Source organism: Orbicella franksi, chromosome 7, assembly GCF_964199315.1.
Source record: "Orbicella franksi chromosome 7, jaOrbFran1.1, whole genome shotgun sequence".
Lineage (NCBI taxonomy): Eukaryota > Metazoa > Cnidaria > Anthozoa > Scleractinia > Merulinidae > Orbicella > Orbicella franksi.
The window spans coordinates 2,432,242-2,449,099 of NC_138151.1; the positions used below are offsets into that span (position 1 = coordinate 2,432,242).

At 37.2% G+C, this 16,858-nt stretch overlaps 2 protein-coding genes and 1 pseudogene across 3 annotated transcripts; 2 read left to right on the forward strand and 1 right to left on the reverse strand.

The window, feature by feature from the left end:
- The first annotated feature begins 174 nt into the window (after positions 1–174).
- On the forward strand, positions 175–4,755 carry LOC145492054 (cation channel sperm-associated protein 3-like). The gene is made up of 9 exons (XM_081471371.1): positions 175–970; positions 1,102–1,168; positions 1,611–1,911; positions 2,388–2,620; positions 2,843–2,968; positions 3,174–3,239; positions 3,381–3,443; positions 4,085–4,242; positions 4,579–4,755. Exons 1-9 carry the CDS (start codon positions 930–932, stop codon positions 4,730–4,732), a joined length of 1,209 nt encoding a protein of 402 aa, XP_081327497.1. The 5' UTR covers positions 175–929; the 3' UTR covers positions 4,733–4,755.
- A 462-nt stretch (positions 4,756–5,217) lies between these two features.
- LOC145492062 (cilia- and flagella-associated protein 68-like) lies at positions 5,218–6,541 on the reverse strand (annotated as a pseudogene). The gene is made up of 3 exons (XR_014049917.1): positions 6,159–6,541; positions 5,912–5,999; positions 5,218–5,342 (listed from the first exon to the last, which is right to left on the reverse strand). The product of XR_014049917.1 is annotated as a cilia- and flagella-associated protein 68-like (transcript).
- A 48-nt stretch (positions 6,542–6,589) lies between these two features.
- Positions 6,590–16,780, forward strand: LOC145492046 (cilia- and flagella-associated protein 91-like). The gene is made up of 18 exons (XM_081471357.1): positions 6,590–6,672; positions 7,076–7,152; positions 7,769–7,926; positions 8,673–8,819; positions 9,181–9,362; positions 9,503–9,569; positions 9,754–9,864; positions 10,204–10,299; positions 10,805–10,866; positions 11,431–11,867; positions 12,039–12,110; positions 12,273–12,419; positions 12,787–12,879; positions 13,995–14,123; positions 15,295–15,378; positions 15,612–15,676; positions 15,932–16,023; positions 16,142–16,780. The coding sequence occupies exons 1-18, from the start codon at positions 6,606–6,608 to the stop codon at positions 16,591–16,593; spliced, it is 2,538 nt and encodes an 845-aa protein (XP_081327483.1). The 5' UTR covers positions 6,590–6,605; the 3' UTR covers positions 16,594–16,780.
- Positions 16,781–16,858: the final 78 nt, after the last annotated feature.

Below are 16,858 nucleotides of genomic sequence, written 5' to 3' on the forward strand. Positions count from 1 at the left end.
GATCATGCATTTTATTTTCATAATGGGTTGACTAACACGTGTGGTTCGTAAGTTCCCTTCTAGTCTTCCTCGCTGTCTTGTTATGTACTAAGATTTCTTTCATTAATGTGGTTATTACAATTATTATTATTATTTTGTAATGTCGTTTATGATTTTTTTTCTTTGTTATATAATCGCAGTGAAACTGAATAAACTAAATATTCACAGCGCCAAATCGAAGTCATGTTTTCGACCCTGAAAAACTCACCTTTTCCATTAGCTTAGAACATAAAACTACATATAAGAGCCCTGGTTCCTATTCCCTGCCTTAATCCCTGCCATCGCTGTGAAAAATCTGCAAGAGAATCTCGTAACTCTCGCCATTTGATCACGCAACGTGACAAAATCCACACGAGACCCCTCGACATGTGCGTGGATCCGCGCGGATATATGACGTCCGGATGGCGCAATTTGTTCTAAAAATAGAAAAATTGTCCCATATCATAGGTGCGCGCGGATCCCAAGACTTACGGTCTCCGTCTCTGTCCCCGATTATGGCTCCTGGCATTACGTTACGATGTCCTGTCCCGCGTCATGCGGCTAATTCGGTCTCAATCACGCATCACGCTGCTAATTTTGGAGCGTTCGCGCGTCACGCAAAATCCCTTTGCCACCCTCTGTACAGTGTTACACGTTGACACACGGACAACGATTCAGACAGTTCCTTGAGTTTCAGAACTAGAAATTCGTGAACTTTAGTACACATGATCCGAAACTTGATAGGGTGTCTGTTATTCGGGGATCTGGGTACGAAAGAATTCTACGACATATCTCTAGATCCCAGAGCCCGCGCCAGAAGGCAGCGATAGCGTAAGCGACAACAGAGCGACAGCGACTGCACTGCCTCACACGTTTTGTTAGTCAATGTCCGTTATCTCTGATTTGCAGGCATGTTTCCAAATGTTAATCAGGCAACTCTTGAGTTATTACGGTACGTTTTGAGGGAAGAGAGTATTTTAGACTAACAGCGACCTTCAGTGTTAGTCCTTGGCAATGTATAGTAGTGAAGGTTGGCTGGATGAAAGTTCATCTGTACTCAATATGGCAGGGTTTTTTTTGTAGTAAGCGAAGGGGTTCAAGACGCCGTGTTGATGACAGGTTTCACAAATATATACAGAAAATAACAACGGTAAGATGAAGAGTAGCATAACTATAAGGTATGTAAGTAGGAATGTTAAACTATTAGAAGCAGTTGATGATCGTACATAAGGTTTTAGAAGCTTATGACAATTTTATCCCAAAATTCCATTGAAAAATTTTCAAACGTTTTTCGAGGACTTTTCAAAGTGTCCCCAAATTAGTATGGGATTTTCTCGGGCCACAAGGCATTGACACATCAATAAAGTTTCAATATCTAACAGATTCACAGTAAAAATGTGAACAGCTTTTGGATCAAGGATTTCTCTTTTCTTTATTTCTTGTTTTCGAGAAAACCTTTAAGCATTCCCTAGGATATAAGCTCAAGCTTATCTCAAGCTAAAGATGTTTTAAACTCCTTAGTAGTGTAATTGTGAAGAATAGCCAATCAACTATCCAACACAAATCCTGTATTTGTTTAAATTCTCTGACAGAGTTCAGTATTTAATGGCTTTATCATGGGAGTCATAGTTCTGAATTCCTTAGCCATTGGTTTTGAGACAGTGGAGGAGTGGAAGACGGCATACACTAATGAATTCAAGGCTTTGGATGAATTCTTTCTTGCCATCTACACCATGGAATTCCTCATGAAGTTATATGCAGAACCTAAGGGTTACTGGAAAAGCAGTTACAACAGATTTGACTTCTCAATATTGGCATTGTCTTATGTCCAAGTGATTATGGATGAACTTAATGTTGGAGATAAGATTCTAACACCTTTAAGACTTCTGCGAGGTTTGTCATTGCCACCAGTAAATCTGTATTTAAAGTGAAATAAGTTATTATTGTCAGGAGATAAACTAAAAAGGGATAACCCCTTTTATCTCCTTTTCACTTTACTATGGATTTGTGAATAAACAGTTATTATTATTATTATTATTATTATTATTATTAATTATAAGTTGAACAATTTTTTGCCTTCACAAGGGTTTTCCTATGTAATGTTGAAAATTGTTTTTCTAAAATAACATTGTAGTAAGAAAAGACATAAGAGCAGCATACATATCTAACTTGGAGATTTTTTCATTGTATTTTAGTGAATACTATTACAGAAGTAACGTCAAGTCTGTGTGAGGCTAAGTGGCCCATAGTAGCTGGAGCTTATAACTCTGGTTTCTGTAGCCCTAAACAACTTGGAGTATTTCTACAAATAAAGTATTTTAAACTCACCCATCGTAAGTTGTAAACCAGCTTTTTTTTTCCTATTGTAGCTGCTCGCACATTACGGACCATTTCATTCATTGAAGGCCTCCAGGTTCTTGTCACTGCTTTGATTGACACCATCAGGAATTCTGTGCTCAATGTTGTGATTCTCCTTACAATGCTGATGGCTTTCTTTGCTGTTGTTGGTTATTATATTTTTGGTTATGAAGAAGACACTGGTGATAAAGAGAACTGGGGAACTCTCAGCACAGCAATGTTGACACTCTTTACATTTGTGACTGTGAGTTACTACTAGGTACTATTTGTGCTTGCATCCCTATGTAAAGAACACTTCCAAGCATGCTGAAGAGCTTGTATATTGGATTGTCAAATTATTCTAGATATATCGTCAATGTACCTTCCTTAGTGCTTTCTTTACATCCTTGTTAAAGCTGCACAGTTTGTTTGCTTTATGATATGATAAGTTACTGATCCACGGCATGTGGTTTGTACAATTCCTTAGGTGGATGGCTGGACTGAAATTCAGAAAGATCTTGACAAACGGCCTTACAGCCAGTGGTTTACTGTCATCTTCATCTTCCTGGGCCACTTCATTTTCACTAATTTGTTTATTGGTATCATAATTATGGCAAGTATAATGCTATAGAAATATGAATATTCAAGCTCATTTCAATGCTGACCTACTTATCAATGTTATGTACATTGTAAGTTGATCAACTGTATGTAACATTGACAATATTATGTCAAATGAAATAGATTTTGTTGCCAAATCTCAAATATTACACTACTCTTGCATGATATTTTACTCACTGAAACACAATGTCAATTTGCAGAACATACATGAAGCTACAGAAAAGTTTATTTCGCAACAGAGACAAGAACGTGAAGCTGTTTTGCAGGTACATTTTATATATGTTTTACAATAAAGTATGGAGTTTGTGTGTTGCCAGTATTTCTTCAGCTAACTTCAGAAAACCCGATCAGCATGAATTTGTTAACAGAGATAGACACTATAGATATCATCAAGTTTCTTTTTGCAGATGAAAAAGGATTTTCTGTTTCAAAGGCAACATGATGATGTGAAAGAAATGTTGGAAAAACAGGTAATGGTTCATGGTCAGGTTTTAAAGATCATTAATGTTAAGTTGTAGAAGAAAGCAAATTAAAAGATTACAGTATGAAGAAAATTGATTTTCATTTGTGTGGTTGGGGATAATTGCTTTGATATTTGCAGTTATCGTAGAGATGTACATGAACCACAACCATGGACCAGAACCAACCATGGACCACACTCAAATAATCTATTTTGAAAAGGAAAGAAATGATGTGAAATAAACCGATTGCAAACAGAAGAAATCCAAATTTATGTTGAGGTCAAAAATTTGCTTTTTGGTGAAATTTCTACAGCTCTCTTTAAGTGTTATACTGGCCTCAGCTGGCTCTAACAGTTCAGTACATCTTTGCCTTAACAAATGGAAAAAAAAAAGTTAAAGTAGCATTTTGCGGCTTAATTGAGATTCGCTTGAAGCTGACATGGATTCCTTCTGGAAAGCACAAAGACTCAGTCTCTGAGGATTTTGTAGTATTCCAATTACTCAGATTTGAAATCCTGTGGCAAATTATACCTGTTGATCAATAAACTTGTATAAGCATATGCGAGGAAATTCAAATATGTGAATCAGTGGGGAAAATACACATTTTGATTTAGAATAAAAGAAATCAAAAGTTTTGATTTTCTCATTAGAAAAACAGCCAGTATGCCAACTTTGAAGAGATGACCCACAGCTTCCAGCAAACACTCCGTCATGATGACTACGTCATCATGTCTGACCCTTGTACAAACTTAACTTGGCTAGAGGCATTCCTTACTACTTCAGATCATATAGATCTCTACATGTACAGGTATGTTGAGTTCATATTTCACAGTCTATTCCGTACTCTATTATTTTTGTCACCAGGGATAAATACTGTTTCGACCTAAATCTCATCTTTTTTTTCCTTACCCTTTCAAAAAAAAACCACTTGATCATTAAGGATATCAGTTGCGAGGTAGTTAAAGCAAATGTATTTTGTAAGACAAGTTCATTTGTGACTACCTGTAAGTTTTATTTTGGTTTCTGTTATCATGGTCTATATGTATTGAAATTTATCTGCCATTTCAAGTCCTCTTCCAAGAATCATCCTGTTAAATATAATATTGCCTAAACTACTTTAATTATATGCTTTTCCTACCTATAGATGCCAGCAGACTCAATTTCAAATTGCCAATGTCCTGGCAGATATGGCAGAGATGAAATTGCAGGAAAAAGAGCAACAAGAGGCATTTCAAGCAGCTCCTATGCCAAAAGGATTGCAGTTTTTTATGAGAGGACTAGCAAAAAAGACATCTTAGTTCAAACTATGAGAAGATTGTCTGTTTAATTGTGTTTATTTCTGTTCTTCTCCATGTTTAGTCCTCTTGTTCTTGATGGATCTATTTCAACAGACAGGCAGGTTTTTCAGTGACACAGTAATTTGGGCCGCTATGGGTTGATTATTGGCATTATTAACTGTTACAACATGATGTGAAGATAGAGAACACATTATTCTGATGTATACCTTTTAAGGTTTCATAATTTTTTTTGCTACTTTACGTATTTTACATACTGTTTTGCAGCAGAATTTGATTTGAATTGTATTATAGAAATGAAGTTTAAAAAACTTTTATGTGCAAAATTATTAAAGATATAAAAAAAAATTCATTTTGTCACTGACTGTTTTTCTGACAGTAAAATGTGCTTATACGTGTAAATATATTTGATGGGAAAAACTAATACATTTCAGTCTTGAATGTAAAGTACAAAGAATAGTGTTTGTCATTGTTAATTGATTGTTGCATTATTTTTGTGTAGTTGGATCACCAAAGGCTGCTCTGGATGTTGTTAAAAAGGAGTTGTAATGTTTCTTGAGCTTTGGTGGATCAAGCTCAGGTTGATGGCCAGGAAATGCTGTTGGTTCTCTTGCTATAACAAAGGCAAACAAATATGATTAATCAAGCTTGCACATTTGTTGCACATTGAACTGTAACAGCTGAAAATAGAAAAAAAAAATGCAGCTTGACTTCTGTATAATCATCTCTTGTGAAATGTCACTTGAGAAATGTGTTATCCCTATTTCAGCAAGCAGAGAAAATAAACTATATTAACCTTTCTTGGTTTCAATATCCTTACCACAGTCACACCACCAGTTTTGATGGGTACATGTTGTCACCCCTGGACTACATGACAATAGAAATTTCATATCTTCACAAGGTTGCAAGAAATGTGACCTCGCAATATTCCTGTAACGTCAAAAAGCTCTAGAATATCCTTCCTTCATATGGATAGTAACATCCAAGGCATTACTTTTGCCAGAATATCCCTACATTAACAATTACGTGACTAGTCCTAGTTTTGTTTCATTATGATTATAATAGTGTGTAATTTGGCCTTTTTCACCCTGTATTCCTTTTGAATGAACATGTACCTGTAACGCAATCCAGTTCTGTCACGCTTGAAGTGGTTGCAGGGAAAATCTTCAAGTTTTGACTCACCTTCAAGATGTTTTAACACCTCTGGTACTTTGCTTGTGTCGACAGTGTGATATCCAGAGCCGTAAGTTGTCTCAAAATAGTGGTTATACTGGAAATACAGAACAGGAATGGAATATTTTCAAAAATTAAACGCTCTTAATAAAATGCTGCTAAAAGTGACTCTTTATCCCAATTAATTTCATAAGACATTAGGCATGCTTCAATCTGTGAATCTGACTGTAGTATTTAAGCTTTAAAGTCATTTTACCCGTGAAGGAATAGGTTTTGGCTTTGAAATTCTATTGATATCAAATCGTTGTTCATTCCAGTTTCCGATCAGAGTTTTAGTGTCGTAGGAACTTTCAGTATTCGTGCATCTCCATCCAAACTGTTGCAGTTTCTTTTCGTCCGTATGATCCCAAACTTCCCCGTGTCCTGTCGCTCTAAGCTCACTTACAAAAGGCATAACATTTTGGGAAGTAGCGTAAGACATATTGGTTTGAACTTGATAGATAACAATGCGAAGTTCTTTAGTCTTGTCTTTCACTCTGTTGATATGACAACATGGGTTTTCTCGCGAGAAGCCTTGGCTCTAGGAAAGTTGTAAACCACCTGGTCGCCATGACAACAAGAGTAAATCGGGCCGGCCATTTTGTTTTGAGGGACGGTGAAAATTTCTCTCAGCTAAATTCACAATTTTTTCGCTGGTCCCGCCATGTCTTCAACGCAAACAGTAACACATGGGAAACTTCAAAACTCAAGGACTCATGACTACCTTTATGGTGAGAATTTCTCGTGATGTTATCAGGATAATTTGTGTGCTTCTTCGTTTTTTTCCACTTTTTTCCAATCCGTCCATACTGAAATCTAGTCTGTGTTTGATGTGATGTTCAGTGCAATATTATTTCGTATCTAATGCAAAAGAACTTCTGCTTTGTGTCCTTTTTGACCGAAATACTCAGCCCGCTGAGTAAAACTTTGCACTCACAACAAGCAAATGTTGGAATCAGCATTACGCAGCCAGCTACATGTACCTGTACTGTTAGCTTATGTGACATTGAAAATGTGTCAGAGAAAATCATTTATATATCAGATCGCCAGAAAAGGTTCGCAGAATGAAAGCAATGACCACACAGGTCACTGTGTAATAGTTAGTTACATGTAAAAGAACTTGTTTCATTTCAGATCCGTTGTACACATTGTCAAGTGATAGGGACCATGCAAGATCTACATTTAAGGCCCACACGGGAACTGATAGAATTGTAAGTACAATCAAATAAGCTACATGTACAGTATACATCCTGAACAAAATATAGTTTCATCTTGGTATGAAGTTATCCAATTTCATACATGTAGGCTTGATTAATTTTTAGATCATGTTAACTGTGGGTAGTATTAGTGTTGGTTGACACTGTTGACTGATATATCAAACAATGCTTAGTCAATACATTGGCCAAGTATTAGCCTTTTATGGGGTGAGCGTTGACTGATATGTGGCTGATATATCAACTGACTAGTCGGTTGAGTGTCTGTTGAGTATCTGTCAAAAGTCAGTCGAGTGTCAGTTGATACCTCGGCCAATATGTGTGTCAGTCGAGTAACGGATCCTAATTTTTTTATGTACTGTTAAACAGTACAGCTGGACTGACAGTTTAGTGGAGGGTCTAACAGAAGTTGTGCTTTTAACCATGGGAGCTGGCGGGGTTTTGTTTTTTAATATTCTTCAAGATGTACATGTACATGGCCCATTTAGACTACATTGTACACACAGGAAGTCCTAGTGATAAAGTTCATTGTCTTCATTCTTGTACATAAACCTGTAAAGGCTTCCATTAGAATTGAGAATATTTTATTTTTTCCCTACGTATCATGGCACAGAAACGTGTTCCACACTTCAAGACAATGTTTAGTGACTTGCGTCACTATCCCAGATATGGTATTCACCTGGAGGTGACAGACCCAGTACCCAAGTTCATACCTCGACAATGGAGGGGATATGCTGAGCAAGACAGGGATGCTCTCATCAGATATACCACGTAAATAAACTCTATTTAAAGATTCACCACTGACAATACAAGTAATTTGTTAGAAATAATTCAGGGACTAAAAGATGAATCATTTGGGCCAATTTGTATTACTTAATGTTGAAAAATGAAATGTAAAAATGATGGTCCTGGCTATAACATGTGAATGTGAACTTTCAATAACATGTGAACTCTGAAGTTCACAATGTTACTTATGAATATGGCCAGAGTGTCAATCATAATAAGGATGACAACTACTGGTAACAAACACTCAAATAAAGAAACAAACAAAATAGATCAAAATCTACCAATCACAACCCACAAACGTGACCTTTTGAAACTGTTGAAGTAAACTTCTGTTTCCTAAGATGTCTGCTAAAGTGATTTGTGGTAGCAAAACACAAAGCCATTGATTGAATAGAGTTCACATGTTATTGAAAGCTGCAGTAATGCATGTGATAAAATGCTCAATAATCCAATTGATAGCTTAGTTTTGTCAAGTTGTCACTGTATAATATGTTATACTTTGTGGATAGCGTTAATTTTATCAGTCTTTTGAATGATCAACAAGGACCTGACACGAAGCAAGCCTGCTTCAAAATCCAAGTTGCTGTATGACACAGTTTGCTTTGAAGAAAAAAAATTGACTTTTTGTGGCAAACGATCATTGTTTGTTGAAAAGACTTTTATTCAAATAGCTGGTATACATTGACACACAATGATCATTAACTTGCATTTATTAATTTATTCTCTGTTAGGTTTAATTATGATCCAACTGTTCAAGTTCCTTCCAAACAATATGAAAAAGTTCATGTTTCTGGACAAGACAGATATAAGTACTTTCGCAGACCAATCATTCCATTTTTACAGCAAGTTCCTCCTGATGTCCTCCTACAGTCATCCAAGTAAGAAAACTAAAAGTATTTTATGTAAAATTTCTCAATCCACTCAGGGAATCATCATTGGCCAACTGAGAATCATCTTCAAATATATTTTAGGATATGAGAGCCCCAATGTTATTGCTGATTTTATTATCATTATTTTGGGGGCAGGATATATGAAAATATTGAGGTGGTTAATGCAGGCTTGTAATTCTATCACCTGCCAACAAATGGGCTTGTTTTAAAATTTATAGATAATTCTACAATCATTAAATCATAAAGCTTCTTTTTAGGACAGAATTTTGGGACAAATGTTAAAACATTTAAAAACATTTAGTGATATGAAATATAGTTTACTGATTTTATGTGCTACATTTCACAACAGATTGGATTCATTAGCTGCTCCTGAAATGGAAGCTGACAGGCCCCCTACTCCAGCCACACGGACAGTAGAGATCCAAACAGACTATAGGGACAGTGAGACGCAAACAGACCCATACACTCCAGAATATGTAGTACGACCAGGCTCACAACCTGAGTTACTGACACTGGCTACTCTGTCTTATGGTAAAGTACAGTGTCAATTTAATTAACCAGGCTGCATTTAGTTGTATTAAGTACAGCCTGGCTATGCTAAGTACTGCTTATCTTTGTGTCCTGTTTAAGACTCTCAGTGGCAGTTTTCTTACTGGAGAATTTTTTTGCAGGCCGTGGTCTACCAGCAGGATTAGCAGAAGTTGAGATGATTGAGAGAGCTAGGGCTAAACGGGCCTGGTAAGAACGCTTTGTAAATTATTTATAGGAACATATGATGAACAGCCTAGGTTTTTACTTCGTTTGGCTGCAAGACACCATGAAGGTGTAGTCATGAAACTTATGTGCATGGGTAACCAGTAGCTTGGAGTTACATGACTTTACTGATATCAAGACTTAACAGCTTTATTCTTCGTCATTGTAGGGAGGCTACACTTCCTGCTCTGAATGACATGGAGAATCTTGAAAAAAGAAAACGGATGATGGACGAGCAAGAACGAAGGGAGTGGGCATTCAGAGAACAAGAAATTGAAAAGTAAGGGGGAAAAGTCTTACTCTGGATGTGTACTAAATAGTATATTCCCTGAATGTATCAAGTTTGGGAAATTCTAAATGCTCATTGTACTGTAGCCACAAGTTTAAAGATTCAGTAATTAAACAAATGTGCCTCCAAAAATAAAAACATGAAAACAAATTGTTTAGACTTATAGTATGGAAAATTGATGATAACAATTTCTTTCAAAGTTTTTCTCAGAAATTATAACATTAATTGTTAGATGTAACATTTTAACTTAAATGTCCATTACTGCAGTACATGTATCTGAAAAAGTTGACTGCTGTAAAATTAATTGGCTTGATATTTTTCCATGTAAAGATTACAGGACGCAAGACTTGAGGTTTTAAAGAGAATTCTTGAACAAAGAGAGGAAGATCACACTGAACTGAACACCAAGAGACTTGATAGATTATGGTCAGTTGGTGAATTCTGCTGCTGCTTGTGTCATCTTAGGCCTAGTTCACGATAATTATAAAGTTATCTTTGGATCTAAGAGTAGTTTTCTCTTGATTATTATCCAAGCTATACAGTGTTTATACCATCAGCCAATTATTGTGACAGTGTCAAATGTAACTAAAAAGGAAGGTCAAAAAGTGAACCTCATGAGGTGCCTGGTAGGAATGGGCAGGGGGAAGGAGTTAACAAGTATTTTTAGATGCTGAGAATGTACTATCAATGTAGGGACTCTCTCATAATGTGATGTGATGACATTGCTTCATCCACAGGCTACCATTTATGCATTCATTTATGAAGCATCATTCTAACACACCACTATGAATACTATCATGGTAAAATGATAACTGAAACAATCACAAATGTTTTATGACAAGAGTCAGAAATTATAAAAACAGACTGTAGAGAAGAGTAAAAAAATGTCAATTTACAAAGAGTTGAAGCACTTTTTGCTGTCTTTACACAGGTCAAACAAACAGCAAGAAAAAGAAGCCAGGTTTGAGAGAATTCAAACTGAGCATATCAAAAGTGAGTATCTGTTTCGAGTAGAACTTATCCTAGAATTACCAAAGAATTAGAAATTGTCTTCACCTTGGAAACACTTGAAATTTAAACCTTACGAAAAGTTAACTAACTTCCTTTCACGAATAACAAAGTAATAATCCATAACCTTTTCTCACAAAAGACAACTAGAGATGAGTCAGCAATAGCTGCATGCTTAATTCTCAAAGGTTTCTCGTCAATTAAAACTAACGTTCATGGTTAGCCTTCAATGGTCCAAACAAACACAGCGTATTTATAGCTAGAAAAAACGCCACCCTAATAGAACGTGTAGAGTTTTTCTACTCACATGTACATGTAGCACACTTTCATACACGCATGATGAGTAAGCCTTGTCGAAAATAAATTTAAGGACGAATCTGTAGACTGAAATTTAATGTTACAAGCCGTATGCAGCAAAATAAAAAAAGCTGTATACAGCACTTCGTTTTCTCCGGGTTTGTGACAGACATGAAAATGCTCAAGTCATAGCTTGACTGGTTCAGAAGTGTTTGTAGTGAAAGTCTTTGACAACGATTGTCTTCTTTGCAGCTATAAGAAAACTGAACGAAAAGCGACGAACAGTAGAAGGCAAACTGGAGCGCAGGGAAATAGTCAAAGACTACTCTAACTACGATTCCCAGACATATGCTCCCATGTCCAGAGTAGGCGTGTTCCTTGACCGCGGCTCTGAACAATATAATGTAAAGAGCTACCACCTGAGCACCTACCAGGGTCTGTTAGAGCTGGAGGCCTCCCTCCCAGACTTTGTGACACAGCCTAGGATTCAAGCTCCAAAGCCCAAGTCCAGTGGGAAAGGAGGATTTGTGAAGAGGAAGCAGCGACGTCAGCGGGAGTTAGAAGAAGTGGCAAATGCAATCGAGTTAGCTAAGAGGCCCCCAGAGCCTGAAAAACCGCTCAAGTTTTTGGTGAAGGTGGAGAAGCCAATACCACGCCCTCCGACTCCATCGGTTCAGGTCCCATCCCAGGTAAAGAACGCAAATCTTTTATTTCATGTTTCTTTACCATCTGTGTTTTCTGTCATGAACTGTATCTTAGATGTTCGCTTTCATTGTGGTCTTAATTGTAAGTAAATGTGAAAGATAATTAAATTTACCATATAAAGATATCTCACAAGATGCTCCTTCGTTGTTTTTCAGTTTGAAGAAGAGGAGGAGCTGGCCTTAATTTTCTTACAGAAAGTGATCCGCGGCCGTGCTATTCAGAATATGGTGAGTTGTTTGTGCAGGAACTGTTTCAGCATGTTTAGTTGTAGTGGTTTCGTGCATCAGTCTCCTTCTTTAATACGTAGATCATAGTCAAGTTTCTGAATGTAGTGCACCTCATTTGTTCTTTTTAACAAATAAGTGGATGTTTTTTCATTCTACGTGTAGATGTTTGAAGGAAAGGAAAAGCGCTTGGAGCTGATTCAGGAGCTGCGCAGTACGCATGCCCTTCAAGAAGCTGGTCAGCTGGACAAGAGAAATGAACGACAGGCTGTGTTGAGCTTACAAAGACAAAGGAGACTGGACACTAATAAGGTAGACTGCAGTGAACTTGACTCTGAAGATGACTTCCGCTCAGGTTGTCGAAACGTCAGTCACCAACAACAGTTCTTTTCAGAGCTACCCTCACCCGGACGATCACACTATACGAACTAATAACGAACCTTGTAACATACCAAGACAGTAAATAAAAACAAGCTCCCACTGTATCGAACCTCTTAGTATCACAAACCCTACTTTTGAACGGTCCCCGATATGACGAATTTTCACTAAAATAGCGTACTTTCTGCTTCTGTCAACTTCTTTTTTTAATCCATGGATTCATCCCATCAGAAACAAACTTTTTATCTTGGGTAAATTTCTCAATACTTACTTGTTCTTTGTTACTTGTTCCGTTTTACAGGAATCGTTTGTAGAGGAAGCACTCGCTCAGATGGAAGGTTCTACTCTAGCCGACATGTTTGACTTTTTGAGCAAGGAGCTCATTCGACTTCAGGTAACAAAGAGACAGGAACTCACACATGATCCTGTATTGATGTGTTGTTAAAAAATGTTTTTTTGTTTATCGTCTCGTTTCCATCCAATCGTTCAAGTATCACCTTTGTATTCGAGAATGTTTTCTTTATCTTCTTGTTGTTGTGAAAACTTTACTCAAAAGCGTCATTTCCATTGTTTATTGCGTCGATGTAAAGTTGATTCCTCTTATCCTGTGGCGCCCTACGATTGAAATACGAAATCTCCTTACGTATCGCCATACATTATTTATTAAGTTAGTCATGAGAACTGGGTCATACATCAAGACTAACTAACCTTTTAATGACGATTTTCTTTGGACACTGCATTGATATTATAAGGAGAAATCTTATGCTGATCAATCTCTTGCCGTTTCGGCAAAGGTTGTGCTACAGAGGCGTAAAACCGTACGCAACGATGCCGATAGGTAAAATGGCAAGTGATAGGTTATCTTTGCTTGACTGAGGTTCTCGGTGTTTCAGCAAGAGACAAGGAGAAAGTATGAATTCAAATGTGCGCACTATCTTCTTTTTGTGTCACACTGAAACATCGCAAGCATCGATCTAGCAACGGTGAACCGCCATTATCTATAATACCTTTCGGCATTGTCGCATATGCTTTTGAAGAACGACTTTTTCAGAACAGCTGCATATAGCAATAGCAGAATAATAAATAGCAAAATTTATTGCAAACTGTTTTTGTTTAAAACAATAATGGGGACGGGCTGGAACATATGGGAATTGTTTTGGATAACATCAAACTCGTTTTAATTTTATGCGTGGTGTATTTTCATAAACAGTGTTTTTTTTTTCATATTACTTTTCAGTAACATTGATCAAGGAGCGAAATTCGTTGTTTGTGGTAACTTTCCTTATTATCGGTCCATAAAACACTGGTCTAGTCATAATTTAACAGTATGTGGTCAAAGAATTTCAGCGAATCACAGCTAGTGATCAAAACCACACATCACCACGCTCTTGGATTTTTTTACAATCGTATCCTTTTGTAAAAAGCGCGTCAGTCTTACTTCATCTTTAGCCGCAGAAATGTCTCGTTTAATATAATGATTACCAAGTGTTATGGTTCATTATTTTTTAGGAAGAGAGAAGAATCCATGCATTTGCCATGCTGGCTGAGCGTCAACGAAGAATTCGCGAAGCTGAGGAAAGCGGAAGGCGGCAGCTTGAAGAAAGGAGAAGACGAGAAGAGGACGAAATTTTCAAACAGGTGTGATTTTATATGTCTATACAATCACAAGATATTAAAATAAGGATTTCTTTTTGTACCATTTGTGACTATTTCTTTTCTTTAGACCGCGTTGTACGTTAGTTTTCTTTCTGACATGTTTACTTCAAACTCGCATTCATGTCGTAAAACTGGAGTGCGTCGTAAAATTTCTAAATTAAGCCGTTTTGTTTTCAGAAACGACTCGTTGTAAAAGGTAAATGTCGCACCAAATGACAGGAAGCTGAGATTTAGTAGTTGCAGATGTTTAATACCTTGTAAAAGATTTTTCTTTAAGCGCTGAAAAACAGTTTCTTACCTGTATCGAAATTTCGGGTTTTCTTTGTATTGTGCCTTTGCTTTGCTTGAAAAAAGTCTATTTGATATACCCATGTACATTAAGCTTTAGCTTTATTAAAACAGTAAACAAGTTTAAACCCACGTCGAAAAATAATAAGAAGAATAATAAAGTAAAACAACACTGTTGATGTCACCGTGCATAGCTGAAAGATATTTATTACAAACCGAAGATTGATAGCTTTCGAAAAAGGAAAGTTTTGAAATTGAAAATGTATTAAATTCAGAATTTCAACTTCTAAATAATTAAGACATTTTTACCTAAAAGACCTAAACTGTTGTGATTGTATTATATACATGTTCGTAGAATAGAAACAATAAAGCCAAATTTGCGAACGGCAGAAAAATAAGAATTACTTGAGATAACAACTTGCGACTGTATTATTCAGCCGAGACGAAAAAAGGTCCGGAGAGTAAGATATAACTTGATTTCGGCACAGAAAGCGTTCCATTACGTTTAGGAAATAATTCTGTTTTTATTTAGCCAAAAGTTTATTGGCGTAGTGCAATTTAGATCCTTTCAGGTACGCTAAAAAACAAACAAATAAACAAACATTCAAGTAAAGAAAAAGAGAATTGGAAAGATTTTCAACATTTTATTGCAGTTGCCGTGAAGTAAATCCATCCCACCCCCGGTTATCTCTTGACTATTTCTATCGTAAAATGAGTCACAAAATCATAGGTTGTCTTGCTTTTACTGTGCAAGTAAACTTTCACTGTGCACTGTTTAATGAGATCCCCCTCCCCTCTCTCCCGTGTATATGGTTGTCAAGATCACGTGGTTTATTAAGATTGTGATTGTTTAAATTGTGTTCAGGTTGTCAAGGTTCATCAATCAACTGTTGATACTTACCTTGAAGATATAATCATGGGAGCCATTGACAAGACAGCCGATGAACAGGCGAGTTCACATACTCCTTATAGGTTTTGTATTTTTATTGGCCACCTCCATCCCAGGATCGGTCACGCAATCTTCTCGTCACGAAAAGATTACGTGACCAGCCGGAATCCCTTGTTTGGTTCGGACAATCTAGAGAAGAAACACAACTGAACTTTCTTGTGAGGTAGCAACTAAATCATTGTTATTCAAACCGTTAATTGTTAAAAATAACGCTTACTTTTTCTTTTCCTTAGGCCCGGAAAGAAATCCAAGAACAAGCAGAAAAGATCAACCAAGTAGCTTACGACATGGAGAAAACGTAAGAACTTTTGCATTGTGTAAAACTCTGGCATAAGAAACTCTGCGTATGGGCAGGTTTCCAAAAAAGTTCTACTCACTAAATTTTTACTAACAGGACGATATGCAAACACACTTCAAAAACAATTGCCGTACCATGTTTCATGCGGCAAGTTTTCCCCAGAAAAAAGAGCCATTCCACACTTTGCTTTACTTCGTAAACGTCTGCAAGAAAGAGAGTTATGATGATAAACAGAGGTTTTCTCCTTTCCTGCAGGCGAACCAGACTACAATCTGAAGAAATTGTTGCCGAGTTGGTCACGTCGTTCCTGTTACCTGAAGTACAGAAGATTACAATGAGAGAGAACGGTACAGAATATTAGCTTCTGTTACGTTATGTTTCATTTAAAAGCTTAGTTTGAAAAACGAAGAGAAATTTCTCTCGACTTATTAAGTGCTAAAACAGTTATTTGCTTTTGGTCTGCAGTGAAGCGAAGCCAGCGGAAACATCTTTTGGCAGCTCACAGAATCATCCATGGGGAAGCAGAGACAATAATGGAACAACAACCAAATCCAGAACCCGTGAAGCAAGACAAACTGCCTGACAACAAACAATCCGACGAGGCTGGGGAACCCGAAAGACCACCCTCGGGACAAAGAGTCTCATCCCGACCACCTTCGGGGCAAAACCCGTCGTCCCGACCAACCTCAGTAAAATCGCCCTCTTCAAGGCCAGCGTCTGGAAAGTCACAGAAATCAGATCATGGTAGCGCTAAACAGCCATCTAGAACAGCTAGCCCAAAGTCTGCACAGTCCTCGAGAGCTGGATCGCCAAAGTCGCGTTCCTCTCGGACAAGTTCGGCTAAGTCTCGGCCTGATTCGTCATCATCTCGTCCGTCGGCGGAGCCATCAAATGCCGGTGCCGATGAGGCTTCGTAACTGACACAGTTTGCAAAGTTTATTTTGAAACTATTAAGTTCGAATTGTATAGACTGACTATTTACTCCAGTAATGAAGTGCTTGTATATTTCGAGTTGACAGCAGGTTTAATATTCAATGAATGAATAGATTGCCGTAGATTTTTTGTGTTGATTGATCTCTTTGTAAATAAACTCAGTCCACTGTATTTATCTTATTTGACTTCTATTTAGTTTTGACTCGTGGATCGTATTGTCGAACTGTACGGTCATATTAGTAATTTGAT

Bases quoted from the DNA above. Each gene is read 5' to 3' on its own strand.
- LOC145492054 (XM_081471371.1), top strand. From the start codon at position 930: ATGTTTCCAAATGTTAATCAGGCAACTCTTGAGTTATTACG. The intron at 1,912-2,387 runs GTTTGTCATTGC...TTCCTATTGTAG, and splicing joins ACCTTTAAGACTTCTGCGAG to CTGCTCGCACATTACGGACC. The intron at 4,243-4,578 runs GTATGTTGAGTT...TCCTACCTATAG, and splicing joins ATAGATCTCTACATGTACAG to ATGCCAGCAGACTCAATTTC.
- LOC145492046 (XM_081471357.1), top strand. From the start codon at position 6,606: ATGTCTTCAACGCAAACAGTAACACATGGGAAACTTCAAAACTCAAGG. The intron at 8,820-9,180 runs GTAAGAAAACTA...ATTTCACAACAG, and splicing joins GTCCTCCTACAGTCATCCAA to ATTGGATTCATTAGCTGCTC. The intron at 14,124-15,294 runs GTGTGATTTTAT...AATTGTGTTCAG, and splicing joins AGGACGAAATTTTCAAACAG to GTTGTCAAGGTTCATCAATC.